We start from the raw sequence: 14,107 nt of genomic DNA on the forward strand, positions 1-14,107 counted from the left end.
GTTTTTAAAATTGCGTTATTTAGGAGTTGCACATGCGTACTTCAAAGTTGGCGTTCCCTAACGGAAATATTTATTAGAACGCGCCAATAGGATCACGCTCTCGTGCTTGTCTCTGCCCACCTCCTTCAAATCAAAATCGAATCAAATGTTATTGGTCACATACACTTATTTCGCAGATGAAATTGTGGGTGTAGCGAAATGCTTGTGTTCCTAGCCCTGACAGTGCAGTAGTATCTAGTATCCTTGCTTGTTCTGCCCAGTCATTAGCTCACATTGGAAACGACAGGCTGTGGTCTATCTTGGGTTAGGTATACATTTTGGGGGGAAATAACGTTTTTTTAAATATATTTTATATATTAATATGATAACAGCGGATGTGGATAGTTGTGTACCTATAGCAGGCTAGGGTTTTATAAATACTATGAATAGGCTACTTTCATCGATATGATGATGAATGTAGGAATAATGATGAGGATGAATCAGTTTGTTAGGTCACAACGTAGGCTACATTAGAAGTCATACATTTACTTTCTATGGGTGCAGGATTTAGAAAAACATCTCACTTTTTTGAACGAGGCTTTCTGGCTGCAGTCGACAACTGGTGCCTAGAATTGCTCCAAGCCTTGCCTACTTCATGTAAAGTGATGTGGTGATTGAACAGTCGCATCTTCTTATTTAATTGGGAAACAGATGCTGATTCTGAACACGCACATCGTTTAAAGCTGTTGAAATTATTCTTGTAAAAAGCGAATGACATCACTTTCTCTGTGCAAGGTAGCCTAGAGTCGAATATTTTGACATTCATTTTAGATATCTGTTTATTGCGCACGCATGCCCTTCAACCTGCGGCATTTCGGTGTTTCATTTATCTATTTTTTTATCTGCTCTTGAAGGTATCCGCATGCCTCTGCGGTCAAATCGTCCCCGCCCCCCGGGTTCAAGAGATTGGAGCTCCTAAACGCGGGATCCCCATTCGCCTTGGCTCCAGACCAGATGATCTGAACCTGTTGGGGACCAGAAAAGAAAGGGGTAGCCTACTGGAAGCTTTGACTTGATTCTGCCATGTCCAGACAGCAGCATGTTCTCTCCCGATTTGGAAACGGATACCACTGCGGAAGACACAGCGCCCAACACCCCCAATGATGGAGAGGATGCACCTGCCAGCATTGATGTACTGGAGGAGGTGAGCGCTAGGATACGCGGCTGAACGTATATTACATAATAGTAATGACAGCATCATCCTGAGAATGCGCATAATGATGTATTTTTTATGAATTAAAAGTATATGATTGATAGCCTTCTACATTTACATTACATTTAAGTCATTTAGCAGACGCTCTTATCCAGAGCGACTTACCTACTGTATATATATTTGGTGGAAAGGCAACTTTTAAATTGGTGCAAACAAGTGCAGCCCGCAGCCTTATAAGAAAAGGCACACAATGAATAGGCCTTACCTGTGGACATGTATCATTTTGATTGTTGCTATTCGTGAGTAACTTGGCGGGGAAATGTCTATTTTCTGACAGAAGTTTGATCAGATCTAGATATGACTATCCTTAGGCAAACACCTTAAGGGAAAAAAGTGGGCAGAATTTTTGGAGGCGTTTCCCCCCATATCGGACAACCCCCTCTCTATGCGGAAAATGGCCCCTGAAGATTAATGTGTTCAAATCCATTTATATGTTTTCTATGTAGGAGTGGTTTAGTAATTGATTCTTAAAAGCTAAAGTCTAGGTATATTATTTCAATCAAATAATGGAACAAAATGGGAGAGGGGGGGGGCAAAACTGGGGAGGCAAACATACCCACTTAATATTGTACTACTTTATTAAAAACCAATTACAATTTCTCTCTAACCAAGTGGATTATTTGTATTCAGGCTCCCCTACTGGTATAGTGTATTCGGAAAGTATTTATACCCCCTTGACTTTATCCACATTCTGTTACATTACAGCCTTATTCTAAAATGTATTAAATATTTTTTTACGTCAATCTACACACAATACCCCATAATGACAAAGCAAAAACATTTTTTTCTATTTTTTTTTGCAAATGTATTAAAAATTAAAAACTTAAATATCACTTCTACATACAGTACGTATTCAGACCCATTACACAGTACTTTGTTGAAGCACCTTTGGCAGTGATTACAGCCTCGAGTCTTCTTCGGTATGACAAGCTTGGGACACCTATATTTGCAGATTTTCTCCCATTCTTCTCTGCAGATCCTCTCAAACTCTGTCAGGTTGGATGGGGAGTGTCGCTGCACAGCTATTTTCAGGTCTCTCCAGAGATGTTCGATCAGGTCCACGTGCGGGCTCTGGCTGGGCCACTCAGGACAATCAGAGACTTTTCCCAAAGCCATTCCTGCATTGTCCTGGCTGTCCTGTTGGAAGGTGAACCGTCGCCCCTAGTCTGTGGTCTCTAGCGCTCTATCCTGACTAGTCTCCCAGTTCGTGCCACTGAAAAACATACCCACAGCATGATGATGTCATTACCATGCTTCACCGTAGGTGTAACAGTATAAATTTGGTCCGTCCCCTCGCCCCTACCTGGGCTCGAACCAGGGACCCTCTGCACACACAGACAACTGACACCCAATGCAGCATCATTACCCATCGCTCCACAAAAGCCGCAGCACTTGCAGAGCAAGAGGAACCACTACTTCAAGGTCTCAGAGCAAGTGACGTCACCGATTGAAACACTATTAGCGCGCACCACCGCTAACTAGCTAGCCATTTCACATTGGTTACATAGGGATGGTGCCAGGTTTCCTCCAGACGTGATGGTTGGCATTGTTGCCAAAGAGTTCAATCTTGGTTTCATCAGACCAAAGAATCTTGTTTCTCATGTTCTGAGAGTCCTTTAGGTGCCTTTTGGCAAACTCCAAGTGGGTTGTCATGTGCCTTTTACTGAGGAGTGGCTTACGTCTGGCCACTCTACCATAAAGGCCTGATTGGTGGAGTTCTGCAGAGACGGTTGTCCTTCTGGAAGGTTCTCCCATTTCCATAGAGAAACTCTGAAGCTCTGTCAGAGTGAGCATCAGGTTCTTGGTCAGGGAGGTGACCAAGGCCTTTCTCCCCCAATATCTCAGTTTGGCCGGGTGGCCAACTCGAGGAAGAGTCTTGGTGGTTCCAAACTTCTTCCATTTAAGAATGATGGAGGCCACTGTGTTCTTGGGGACCTTCAATGTTGCAGAATTATTTTGGTAACCTTCCCCAGATCTGTACCTCCACACAATCCTGTCTCGGATCTCTACGGACTATTCCTTCGACCACAAGGCTTGGTTTTTGCTCTGACATGCACTGTCAACTGTGGGACCTTATATCGACAGGTGTGTGCCTTTCCAAATCATGTCCAATCAATTTACCACAGGTGGACCACAATCAAGATGTAGAAACATCTCAAGGATGATCAATGGAATTTAGAGTCTCATAGCAAAAGGTCTGAATACTTATGTAAATAAGGTTGGTTTTTTTGTATACATTTGCAAAAAAAATCTAAAAACTTGTTTTTGCTTTGTCATTATGGGGTATTGAGTGTAGATTGATAAGTAAAACATTACATTTCATCCATTTTAGAAAAAGTCTAACGTAACAAAATGGAAAAAGTGAAGCGGTATGATTTCCGAATGCACTGTATAACGAAGTTTGTAGCTCTAACTTCATTAGATTATTTATATACAGTACCAGTCAAAAGTTTGGAAGATCACATCAATAGCCAAGAGCAAGATATGGCCTGTATGATGTCCACCCCTACCATTATATCTACATGAATATACTATAATTCTGCATTCAAAAGTACATTATTATGTATAAGACAGAAAACAACATAATATTCCTAATAAATACATGTTCAAGAAGACAGAGCCTAGTAATGGCATGGATATGTGAGGCACAGAGAAGCTGGATTTTATAACCCGTAGTTAATGATGTGTACTCTGAATGCTGGAGTTGTACCTCCTGTCTGTCAGGCTATAATTACACAAATTCCATCTGGGGAATTGGATGTGTGCAGCCTACCGTGAAATATAATATGTCTTTTTTTGGTGATACATTTTTTATTGTGAGATTTGTTGTCGTCCCGGCCTACATTGTGATCCAGCTCTCCTTAAACACAGAAATATAGACAAACTGATCAGACATGGCATGGCTAGAAAGAGGCAACGTAAAGAAATGGTTGTACTTTCATTAGAGATTCCCTAGGGAATTCTGGAAGTTATTCAAAACACTGTTCTCCTTTTAATAACTCTGCTAAAAGCTATTTAAATGCAGCCACTTGTCATCCACAACTATCTTTTTAAAGTTAGAGCTCTCTTCTCTCTACAAGAGTCTACTTTCTCTCTCTCTTTGACTTTTACTCTCTCTCTCTCTATTAAAAAGGTATCTCTCTCAAGTATCAATTGGGTACTTTTTCCTCCACTCTCTCTCTCTCTCTCTCTCTCTCTCTCTACAGCTCTGCTATATTAATTAGCATTTTGCCGACAGCAATATTGGAGCACTGCATTTTTTTTTAGGCTCATTGGTATGTACTCACTTTTCATCATGTTTTACCATTCTCTTTCATATGCTACAGTAGATCTATTATTCATGTGACCCTGTTGCTTTCTCTCCTTTCAACCTGGTAAATCTGTATAGGTAAAGCTGTACAGCTAAAGCCTCTCAGCTCTCTTAAACACTAGACAAACTCATGTACAGCTGCCTAAAGAAATGGCACTAGGGAATTCTGGCTCTGCTAAAAGCTATTTAAATGCAGCCAGTCTCACTCTTTTAAAGTTAGAGTATTGTATGTAAGCTTTTCTCTCGCTCTCTCCCTTTTCACTACTCTCTCTCTCTCTCTCTCTCTCTCTCTCTGCAGCAGCGGCCTGTGAAGCAGTCACTGAGTGCCTGTATGTGCCGAGAGTCCCACTGGCGCTGCCTTCTCCTCTCCCTACTCATGTACAGCTGCCTTGGCACTGTGGCTTGGTGCCAGCTCACTCGAGTCACAAAGCTCAGCTTCGACTCATCCGTCACCTCCCTGACAGCGTCGATTTCCTCACTCAGAGGGGTTGACGTGGGAGGCCGCTCTATGATCTACCATGACAGCCCCTGCTCTGACGGCTACGTGTACATCCCTCTGGCCTTCCTGTTCATGCTCTATGTCGTCTACCTGGTAGAGTGTTGGCACTGCCGGGCTTGCAGTGAGCTACAGTGTAAGGCTGACGTGGATAGTGTATATGAGCGGGTATTGCGGATGCGACAGGCTCGTCCGTGTGTTTGGTGGAAGGCCATAAGTTACCATTTTGTTCGGAGGACCAGACAGGTGACACGCTACCGGACCGGGGATGCCTACACCACCACCCAGGTCTACCATGAGCGGGTCAACACACGCGTGAGGGAGGGAGAGTTTGACTACAGTCACTGCGGTATGCAGGACGTCTCACGGGATCTACGTGGACTGGAGAGCCACCCGGCGACAAGACTTCGTTTCACCAAGTGCTTCAGTTTCGCTGGGGCCGGACCAGAAAATAATTACCTCAACCAACGTGCCAGGTTCTTCTCAGAGATTGAGGGTTTGGATGACTACATGGAGGCTCGGGAAGGGATGCAACTGAAAAACGTGGACTTTAAAGAGCACCTGATAGCCTACGTGGACCCTGACCGGTTGCCCTGGTATACTTCTCAGGTGGCGTTCTGGTTCACTGCTGTGCTCATGCTGTCCTGGCCCCTGAGGGTGCTTATAGAGTACCGTACAGCCTTTGTGCACTACCATGTTGAGAAGCTCTTTGGGCTGGAGTACAGCCACAGCAGCCCCTCTCCAATAGAGGAGGAGGTTCCCATCAGGAGTGGTCTCCCTCGGGTAGATACCGTGGACAGCACTGAGCTGGAGTGGCACATCCGCTCCAACCACCAGTTGATCCCCAGCTACTCAGAAGCCATGCTGATGAACCTGGGGGCTTCGGACTCTGGTACAGCTGATGACACCAGGTCCTCTAATTGCTTCCTGCTAGACAGCCACCCAGCCCAGAGCTATGGCACGCTGGTGCAGGACTGTGAGCACTGCTGCCAGCTTCAGAGAGAGGTTGGACAGAGGCGGGCCACCACCAGCTCCAGCTGTTCCTCCATCTTCTCCCATCACGCCTTTCACTCCCGCCTCTCCCTGGACACCTCACACTTCTCACTGTGCCGGATGTACGGCTCTCGGCGCACCGTAGGCCTGTGGAGGAGCCGCAGCAGCACACAGACTGACCGCTGCTGCGTGGATGAGCAGTGTCGCCGTTCCTACTCCAGCCAGCTGGCTCTCAACGAGAGCCCGCCCAGCTACCGGGACGCACGCTTCTTCCCCGTCCTCATTGTGCACCGACCGGAGGGCTGCGGTAGTGGGGACTCCACCACAGAGGTGCGGCGCTATTATGTCCGCCGGGGGTCCTGCTGCCTGGAGACCTCACTCTGAGGGACCAAGAGACATTTGACTGATTCAGTAACAATATATTCCAAATTATATTGAGAGTCCAAGAGCATATAAAGACTGTTCTGTTGACAGCACTGAAATTGTGTTACACAACTGGCTCTGTGTTGTATGTTCAGATTCATATAAAGGCTGCATAGTTCTGTCTCTTGTGCACGTTGGATCTGTATTATCTCCTGCTGCAGACATGATTGTGAGTCAAACTAAAAGCGCTGGATTTGAATGTTTGATTCAGCGATGACCAGCTCTCAGTGCTGTGCATTTGGTATTATGTCATTGTGAAAAGTTGCCCTTGTCTGTTAAAAAAAGGACATTTGTATTGTCTTCATCCTGATGGGCCACATGTTTATTACTGTTACCCTGTTTAGTCATCATTGCCAATTTCAAAATGCCTTCATTGACACATTCTGAGTGTGTTTTCACACTTGGTCCCTTTCAGCCAATTTTGGGGAAATCGGTGCGGTTCGCTTAATTGTTTTTGTGCAGTGTGAACTCTCCAAAGGAACTCAGAACCCTCAAAAGAGTCCCCAAAGTGAACTGAACTGAGACCATCTCGAGATTCACTTTTTTAGGGCAATGTGAACACAATCTCCCCAGGTTCGCTTATCATTATTCACACACCACACACTAGCCACTGCAACACCATTTCCCAAGACATAACCCCTCACATTGGTGCCACAAAAGAGATGATGTGCAGGTTTGTGGAAAACAACGTGTTCCGTTTTTGGATATTGATTAGCGATTGTCAAGGATGTACAGACATTCAAAAATATGTGTGGAGTTTTTAGTTCAGATTATTTGTTTGCAATATGTGATCTTTTGGCTAAGAGAGAGCTGTTTATTCGATCGTGAGGTTTGAACATTATGAGAAGGCAACAACATATTTGGTGAGAATCACAACATAGGAGCTAGAATTGATTATGTACCCAAAAAGAGCAGTAGCCTTGGGTGTACAATTTTCAATTACAGCCTTATCATCAGTTATTCTTCTGCTATTTATTATGTTACCAATAATATGAACATGTTAATACCTTCTGATTATTATTATTATTATTATTATTATGTCTCACCTTTTAACTAGATTAAATATATTAGCTTCCAAAATGTAAGTAGGTGTGTCTAGCTATCCAATAACATTGATGGAACCAAAATCTGTCTTAGCAATTGTGACAGCAAAGACAACTCGGACCACAAAACAAGGGAAGTGAACTGGCAAAAGTGTTGAGTCCTCATTTAAAGGCAAGGGCAATGTGAATACAAAGATGACGGAGTTCTTTAGATTATTATTTTTTAAATCCTAGAGTTCACTTTAAAGAGGACTGAGATTGGTTCTTTTCAAGAGGACTATATGTGAAAACACCCTAAAACAACACCAAAGTCACAGAAAATCAAACTGCCTGACCTACATTGAACACAATATTGAGAAGTTATATTTTATTTGCTTTTGCATGTTTCTAATGGAACAAAATGTATCTGTGTCAAGTAAGTGAAAGCAGCATACTATGTACACTACCGTCCAAAAGTTTAGGGTAACTTAGAAATGTCCTTGTTTTCAAAAGAAAAGCACCAAAAAATGTGTCCATTAAAATATCATCAAATTGATCAGAAACAGTGTCGAAATTGTTAATGTTGTAAATGACTATTGTAGCTGGAAACAGATTTTGAATGGAATATCTACATAGACGTACAGAGGCCCATTATCAGCAACCATCACTCCTGTGTTCCAATGGCACGTTGTTGTTAGCTAATCCAAGTTTATCATTTTAAAACTCTAATTGATCATTCGAAAACCCCTGTACTACTCCCTTCAACCCCTGCTCTTTGAAGGGAGTAGTACACAGCGCTGTACGAGATCTTCAGTTTCTTGGCAATTTCTCGCATGGAATAGCCTTCATTTTGCAAAACAAGAATAGACTGACGAGTTTCAGAAGAAGGTTCTTTGTTTCTGGCCATTTTGAGCCTGTAATCGAACCCACAAATGCTGATGCTCCAGATACTCAATTAGTCTAAAGAAGGCCAGTTTTATTGCTTCATTAATGATAACAACAGTTTTCAGCTGTGCTAACATAATTGCAAATGGGTTTTCTAATGATCAATTAGCCTTTTAAAATGATCAACTTGGATTAGCTAACACAACGTGCCAATACAACACAGGAGTGATGGTTGCTGGTAATGAGCCTCTGTACGCCTATGTAGCTATTCCATTAAATAATCTGCCGTTTCCAGCTACAATAGTGATTTACAACATCAACAATGTCTACACTGTATTTCTGATCAATTTGATGTTATTTTAAATGGACAAAAAAATTGCTTTTCTTTCTAAAACAAGGACATTTCTAAGTGACCCCAAACTTTGGAAAGGTAGTGTAGATTACTGTATTACATAATGGTACAGTAGTAATTATTGTGCCTTAAGGGCAGTATTGATGTGCATCTTTAAAATATACAGTTGAAGTCGGAAGTTTACGTACACTTAGGTTGGAGTCATTAAAACTCATTCTTCAACCACTCTACAAATTTCTTGTTAACAAACTATAGTTTTGGCAAGTTTGTTAGGACATCTACTTTGTGCATGACACAAGTCATTTTTCCAACAATTGTTTACAGACAGATTATTTCACTTATGATTCACAGTATCACAATTCCAGTGGGTCAGATGTTTACATACACCAAGTTGACTGTGCCTTTAAACAGCTTGAAAAATTCCTGAAAATGATGTCATGGCTTTAGAAGCTTCTTATAGGCTAATTGACATCATTTGAGTCAATTGGAGGTGTACCTGTAGATGTATTTCAAGGCCTACCTTCAAACTCAGTGCCTCTTTGCTTGACATCATTGGAAAACCAATATAAATCAGCCAAGACTTCAGAAAAAAATTTGTAGACCTCCACAAGTCTGGTTCATCCTTGGGAGCAATTTCCAAACGCCTGGTACCACGCTCATCTGTACAAACAATAGTATGCATGTATAAACACCATGGGACCACGCAGTTGTCATACCGCTCAGGAAGGAGACACATTCTCTCAGAGATGAACGTACTTTGGTGCGAAATGTGCAAATCAATCCCAGAACACCAGCAAAGGACCTTGTGAAGATGCTGGAGGAAACAGCTACAAAAGTATCAATATCCACAGTAAAACGAGTCCTATACCGACATAACATGAAAAGGCCGCTCAGCAAGGAAGAAGCTACTGCTCCCAAACCGCCATAAAAAAAAGCCAGACTACGGTTTGCAGCTGCACATGGGGACAAAGATCGTACTTTTTGGAGAAATGTCCTCTGGTCTGATGAAACAAAGATAACTGTTTGGTCATAATGACCATCATTATGTTTGGAGGAAAAAGGGGGAGGCTTGCAAGCCGAAGAACACCATCCCAACCGTGAAGCACGGGGGTGGCAGCATCATGTTGTGGGGGTGCTTTGCTGCAGGAGGGACTGGTGCACTTCACAAAATAGATGGCATCATGAGGTAGGAAAAGTATGTGAATATATTGGAGCAACATCTCAAGACATCAGTCAGGAAGTTAAAGCTTGATCGCAAATGGGTCTTCCAAATGGACCCTAAGCATACTTCCAAAGTTGTGGCAAAATGGCTTAAGGACAAAGTCAAGGTATTGGAGTGGCCATCACAAAGCCCTGACCTCAATCCTATAGAACATTTGTGGGCAGAACTGAAAAAGCATGTGCAAGCAAGGATCCTTCAAACCTAACTCAGTTACACCAGTTCTGTCAGGAGGAATGGGCCAAAATTCACCCAACTTATTGTGGAAGGCTACCCAAAACAAACCATTTTAAAGGCAATGCTACCAAATACTAATTGAGTGTATGTAAACTTCTGACCCTCTGGGAATGTGATGAAAGAAATAAAAGCTGAAATAAGTAATTCTCTCCTATTATTCTGACATTTCACGTTCTTAAAATAAAGTGGTGATCCTAACTGACTTAACACGGGGTAGCAGGGTCTTAGCCTAGTGGTTAGAGAGTTGGACTAGTAACCGAAAGGTTGCAAGTTCAAATCCCGAGCTGACAACGTACAAGGGTCGTTCTGCCCCTGAACAGGCAGTTACCCCACTGTTCCTAGGCTGTCATTGAAAATATGAATTTGTTCTTTAACTGACTTGCCTAGTTAAATAAAAGGTCAAATAAAATAAAGACAGGGATTTTTTACTAGGATTAAATGTCAAGAATTGTGAAAAACTTAGTTTAAATGTAATTGGCTAAGGTGTATATAAACCTCAGACTTCAACTGTTGCATATCTTGATTTCAATGTGTTTTATACATTATATTGTCATGGGAAACGTATTGACTGTATTTCAAAAGGTTCTCATAAAACTAATGTCCAAGTCGCTGGCAGAGTTTCTAATATCCTTATTCACCCAATCACAAAGATAATTGTCCGTTAAGACCTCTGGATGTTGCATTGCTTTTATTTATACTTGAATTCTGACACTTGAATCACCATTCATTTAATTATGTTTTGTCTCCCTGTGCTCAATCACGTTTGGTCAATCACATTCCAGATAGTACCTTTTCAAATGCTAAAACACCATTGAAGTCACACGTAGATCTATTTATCTAAGAGTTTGAATGATAGAGTTCCAACAAAAATGCAAGCTATGTTTGAGAGCTAAATATGCCTACATGTAATTAAGCCTATAATTAGTCTCAACGGTGCATGTCGAGATACACACTCCAATTCTCAAAGTTAGATTGAAGCGAAAATTGTAGTCTAGTTGTGAGTCCGAAACAGTTAAAAATGTGTTTCATAGAAATCATGATGAGATGATAGGTTTATGAATAATCATTATATTGCAAAATAACTTGGTTGGATGAAATGGAGATTGATAAAAAGGTATTGACAACATGTAAAAAGCAAACAGAGAGCAATACAAGTGTGCCATTTGCAATTAGTGACTGTCAATAAAAAAGACTTCTAACAAAATCTTCTGAGTTTTGTGTAAGCATCAAACATATTGGTTCTTGTTACATTGTTGCTACATTCACAGACGGCAACAAAAACTCACTGGCAAACTGTCAGCTGCCATGACAACATGTGGTCAGCAGCTCATAAATGTTAGCAGCATTGGAGGTGTTGGTTCTTCCTGAATTGTGTCAACTACAACATTGGGTAAGTGGACAGACAACAAAATATGCAGGTAAGTCAGTATTTTCTGCTTTTTATGGTTTGGAATGTTTGAAGCATTTGAGGTTTGAATCATGTATCCTATACCAATCATTTAAGTGGGCTGGTTAGCAGTCTGAAGATACAGTAGCCCTATCATCCCTGTTATTGTATTTTATGTACTTCTCAGCAACTTGAACACAGCAATGTGAGGCTTTGAATTGCACACTATTTATGTTATCCCCTCAGCAGTCTCCACAGCTCTGGCCCTATGGCACCAAGTACCAAGCCGAAGAGCACAGGGAACAAATCAGTCAAATTAATCCTTCACCCAGGATGCTGCTGAGAGCAGAGGCTCCTGAGAACTCCCTCTATGCTCCCTGCATTACAAATCCCAATTCCCAATTGTTTTAACCAAATGTAAATACATAAAATGTTTGATCTTTTGTCTATTTTTTTCATAATTTTTATTTCAATTCGCAAGAGGCTGAATGTATCTCACAAGAGAAGGCATCCGAGCGAGCGAAACAGTGCCCCTCTGTCTCTATACGTGTAGGCCATCTATCTTGTACTGTCTGGTCCAAAGGAGTATGACATTTTTGCCAGTGAGCATTTTGTTCTCCCTTGACACATTTTTTTTTAAATTGCCAATTAGCTTTGAGCTAAACTGAGTGAGCTCAACTGTGAATGGTCCTGGCGAAAAGGGGAAAAAAGTGTAAAGGGAAGCCAGCTTGAATTTGGCATCTCTCCTATTAAATCGCTTTGAGAGCATACGTCATTATTGGAAACAACTTGAATTGTTGCATCTCGTTGTGTTGTTGTCCTCCGGTGGCTAGCTAGCTACATGTAGCTACACATGCGCGCACAAACAGAAATCAGAACCTTGGACAACCACACCATATTTAGCTTATGTTGATTGGATTAAATTGTTTTTGGTATATTATAGTTGTTCCTGTATTAGACTAAGCAGAGGTGATTTGATGATGTTGAAATGGTGCTGGAATAGTGGAGGCAGCTCATGCTTTCTTTGCGACTTGCAGTAACTCTCTGTGGTTCTAAATCAAAAGTTGTTTAGTGGTCCAAAAATGTTGGAAACATGAACTTGCTTAACCATGCTGTAGGTCATGTACAGTGCCTTCCAAAAGTAATCTTCCCTATGGCGTTTTTCCTATTTTGTTGCATTACAACCTGTAATTTAAATAGATTTTTATTTGGATTTCATGTAATGGACATACACAAAATAGTCCAAATTGGTGAAGTGAAAAGAAAGAAAAACTTGTTTAAGAAAATTCTAAAAAACGGAAAAGTGGTGCGTGCATACAGTATGTATTCACCCCCTTTACTACGACGCCCCTAAATAAGATCTGGTGCAACCAATTACCATCAGAAGTCACACAATTTGTTAAATAAAGTCCACCTGTATGCAATCTGAGTGTCACATGATCTCAGTATATATACACACACCTGTTCTGAAAGGCCCCAGAGTCTGCAACACCACTAAGCAAGGCACACCACCAAGCAAGCGGCACCATGAAGACCAAGGAGCTCTCCAAACAGGTCAGAGACAAAGTTATGGAAAAGTACAGATCAGGGTTGGGTTATTAAAACATATCTGAAACTTTGAACATCCCTTGGAGCACCATTAAATCCATTATTAAAAAATGGAAAGAATATGGCACCACAACAAACCTGCCAAGTGATGGCTGCTCACCAAAACGCACAGACCAGGCAAGGAGGGCATTACTCAGAGATGCAAAAAAGAGACCAAAGATAACCCTGAAGGAACTGCAAAGATCCAGAGCGGAGATGGAAGTATCTGCCCATAGGACCACTTTAAGCCACAAACTCCACAGAACTGGGCTTTATGGAAGAGTGGCCAGAAAAAAAAACATTGCTTAAAGAATAAAATAAGCAAACACGTTTGGTGTTTGCCAAAGATATGTGGGAGACTCCCCAAAAGTATGGAAGAACATACTCTGGCCATCAAGGAAAACACTATGTCTGTCGCAAACCCAACACCTCTCATCACCCCGAGAACAACATCCCACAGTGAAGCGTGGTGGTGGCAGCATCATGCTGTGGGGACGTTTTTCATTGGCAGGGACTGGGAAACTGGTTAGAATTGAAGGAATGATGATAGCGCTAAATACAGGGAAATTCTTGAGGGAAACCTGTTTGTCTTCCAGAGATTTGACAGGACAATGACCCTAAGCATACTGCTAAAGCAACACGAGTGGTTTAAGGGGAAACATTTAAATGTCTTGGAATGGCCAAGTCAAAGCCCAGACCTCAATCAAGTTGAGAATCTGTGGTGTGACTTAAAGATTGCTGTACACCACCGAAACCCATCCGCCTTGAAGGAGCTGGAGCAGCATTGCCTTGAAGAATGGGCATAAATCCCAGCGGCTAGATATGCCAAGCTTATAGAGACATACCCCAAGAAACTTGCAGCTGTAATTCCTGTAAAAGGTGGCTCTAACAAAGTAATGACTTTGGTGGGGTGAATAGTTATGCACACTCAAGTTCTGTTTTTT

At 41.9% G+C, this 14,107-nt stretch overlaps 2 protein-coding genes across 4 annotated transcripts in view; one reads left to right on the forward strand and one right to left on the reverse strand.

Moving 5' to 3' along the window:
* The window catches only part of rpap1 (RNA polymerase II associated protein 1), a 33,686-nt gene that overhangs the window by 13,586 nt on the left and 5,993 nt on the right, over positions 1-14,107 (reverse strand). The window lies entirely within an intron of this gene.
* Positions 265-8,023, forward strand: si:dkey-13p1.4 (transmembrane protein 151B). 3 transcript variants are annotated; one of them, XM_046366573.1, is made up of 3 exons: positions 265-774; positions 894-1,183; positions 4,861-8,023. In XM_046366573.1, exons 2-3 carry the CDS (start codon positions 1,079-1,081, stop codon positions 6,433-6,435), a joined length of 1,680 nt encoding a protein of 559 aa, XP_046222529.1. In that variant the 5' UTR covers positions 265-774; positions 894-1,078; the 3' UTR covers positions 6,436-8,023. The 3 variants fall into 3 exon arrangements, with proteins under 3 accessions (XP_046222529.1, XP_046222531.1, XP_046222530.1); XM_046366575.1 differs by having other exon boundaries at positions 4,864-8,023; XM_046366574.1 differs by having other exon boundaries at positions 265-1,183.

Source organism: Oncorhynchus gorbuscha, linkage group LG10 (genome assembly GCF_021184085.1).
Source record: "Oncorhynchus gorbuscha isolate QuinsamMale2020 ecotype Even-year linkage group LG10, OgorEven_v1.0, whole genome shotgun sequence".
Lineage (NCBI taxonomy): Eukaryota > Metazoa > Chordata > Actinopteri > Salmoniformes > Salmonidae > Oncorhynchus > Oncorhynchus gorbuscha.

What these genes read in the sequence shown, in the direction of transcription:
- si:dkey-13p1.4 (XM_046366574.1), top strand. Translation starts at nt 1,079, where the DNA reads ATGTTCTCTCCCGATTTGGAAACGGATACCACTGCGGAAGACACAGCG. An exon ending in GCATTGATGTACTGGAGGAG is followed by an intron (nt 1,184 to 4,860) that starts GTGAGCGCTAGG and finishes CTCTCTCTGCAG; the next exon opens with CAGCGGCCTGTGAAGCAGTC.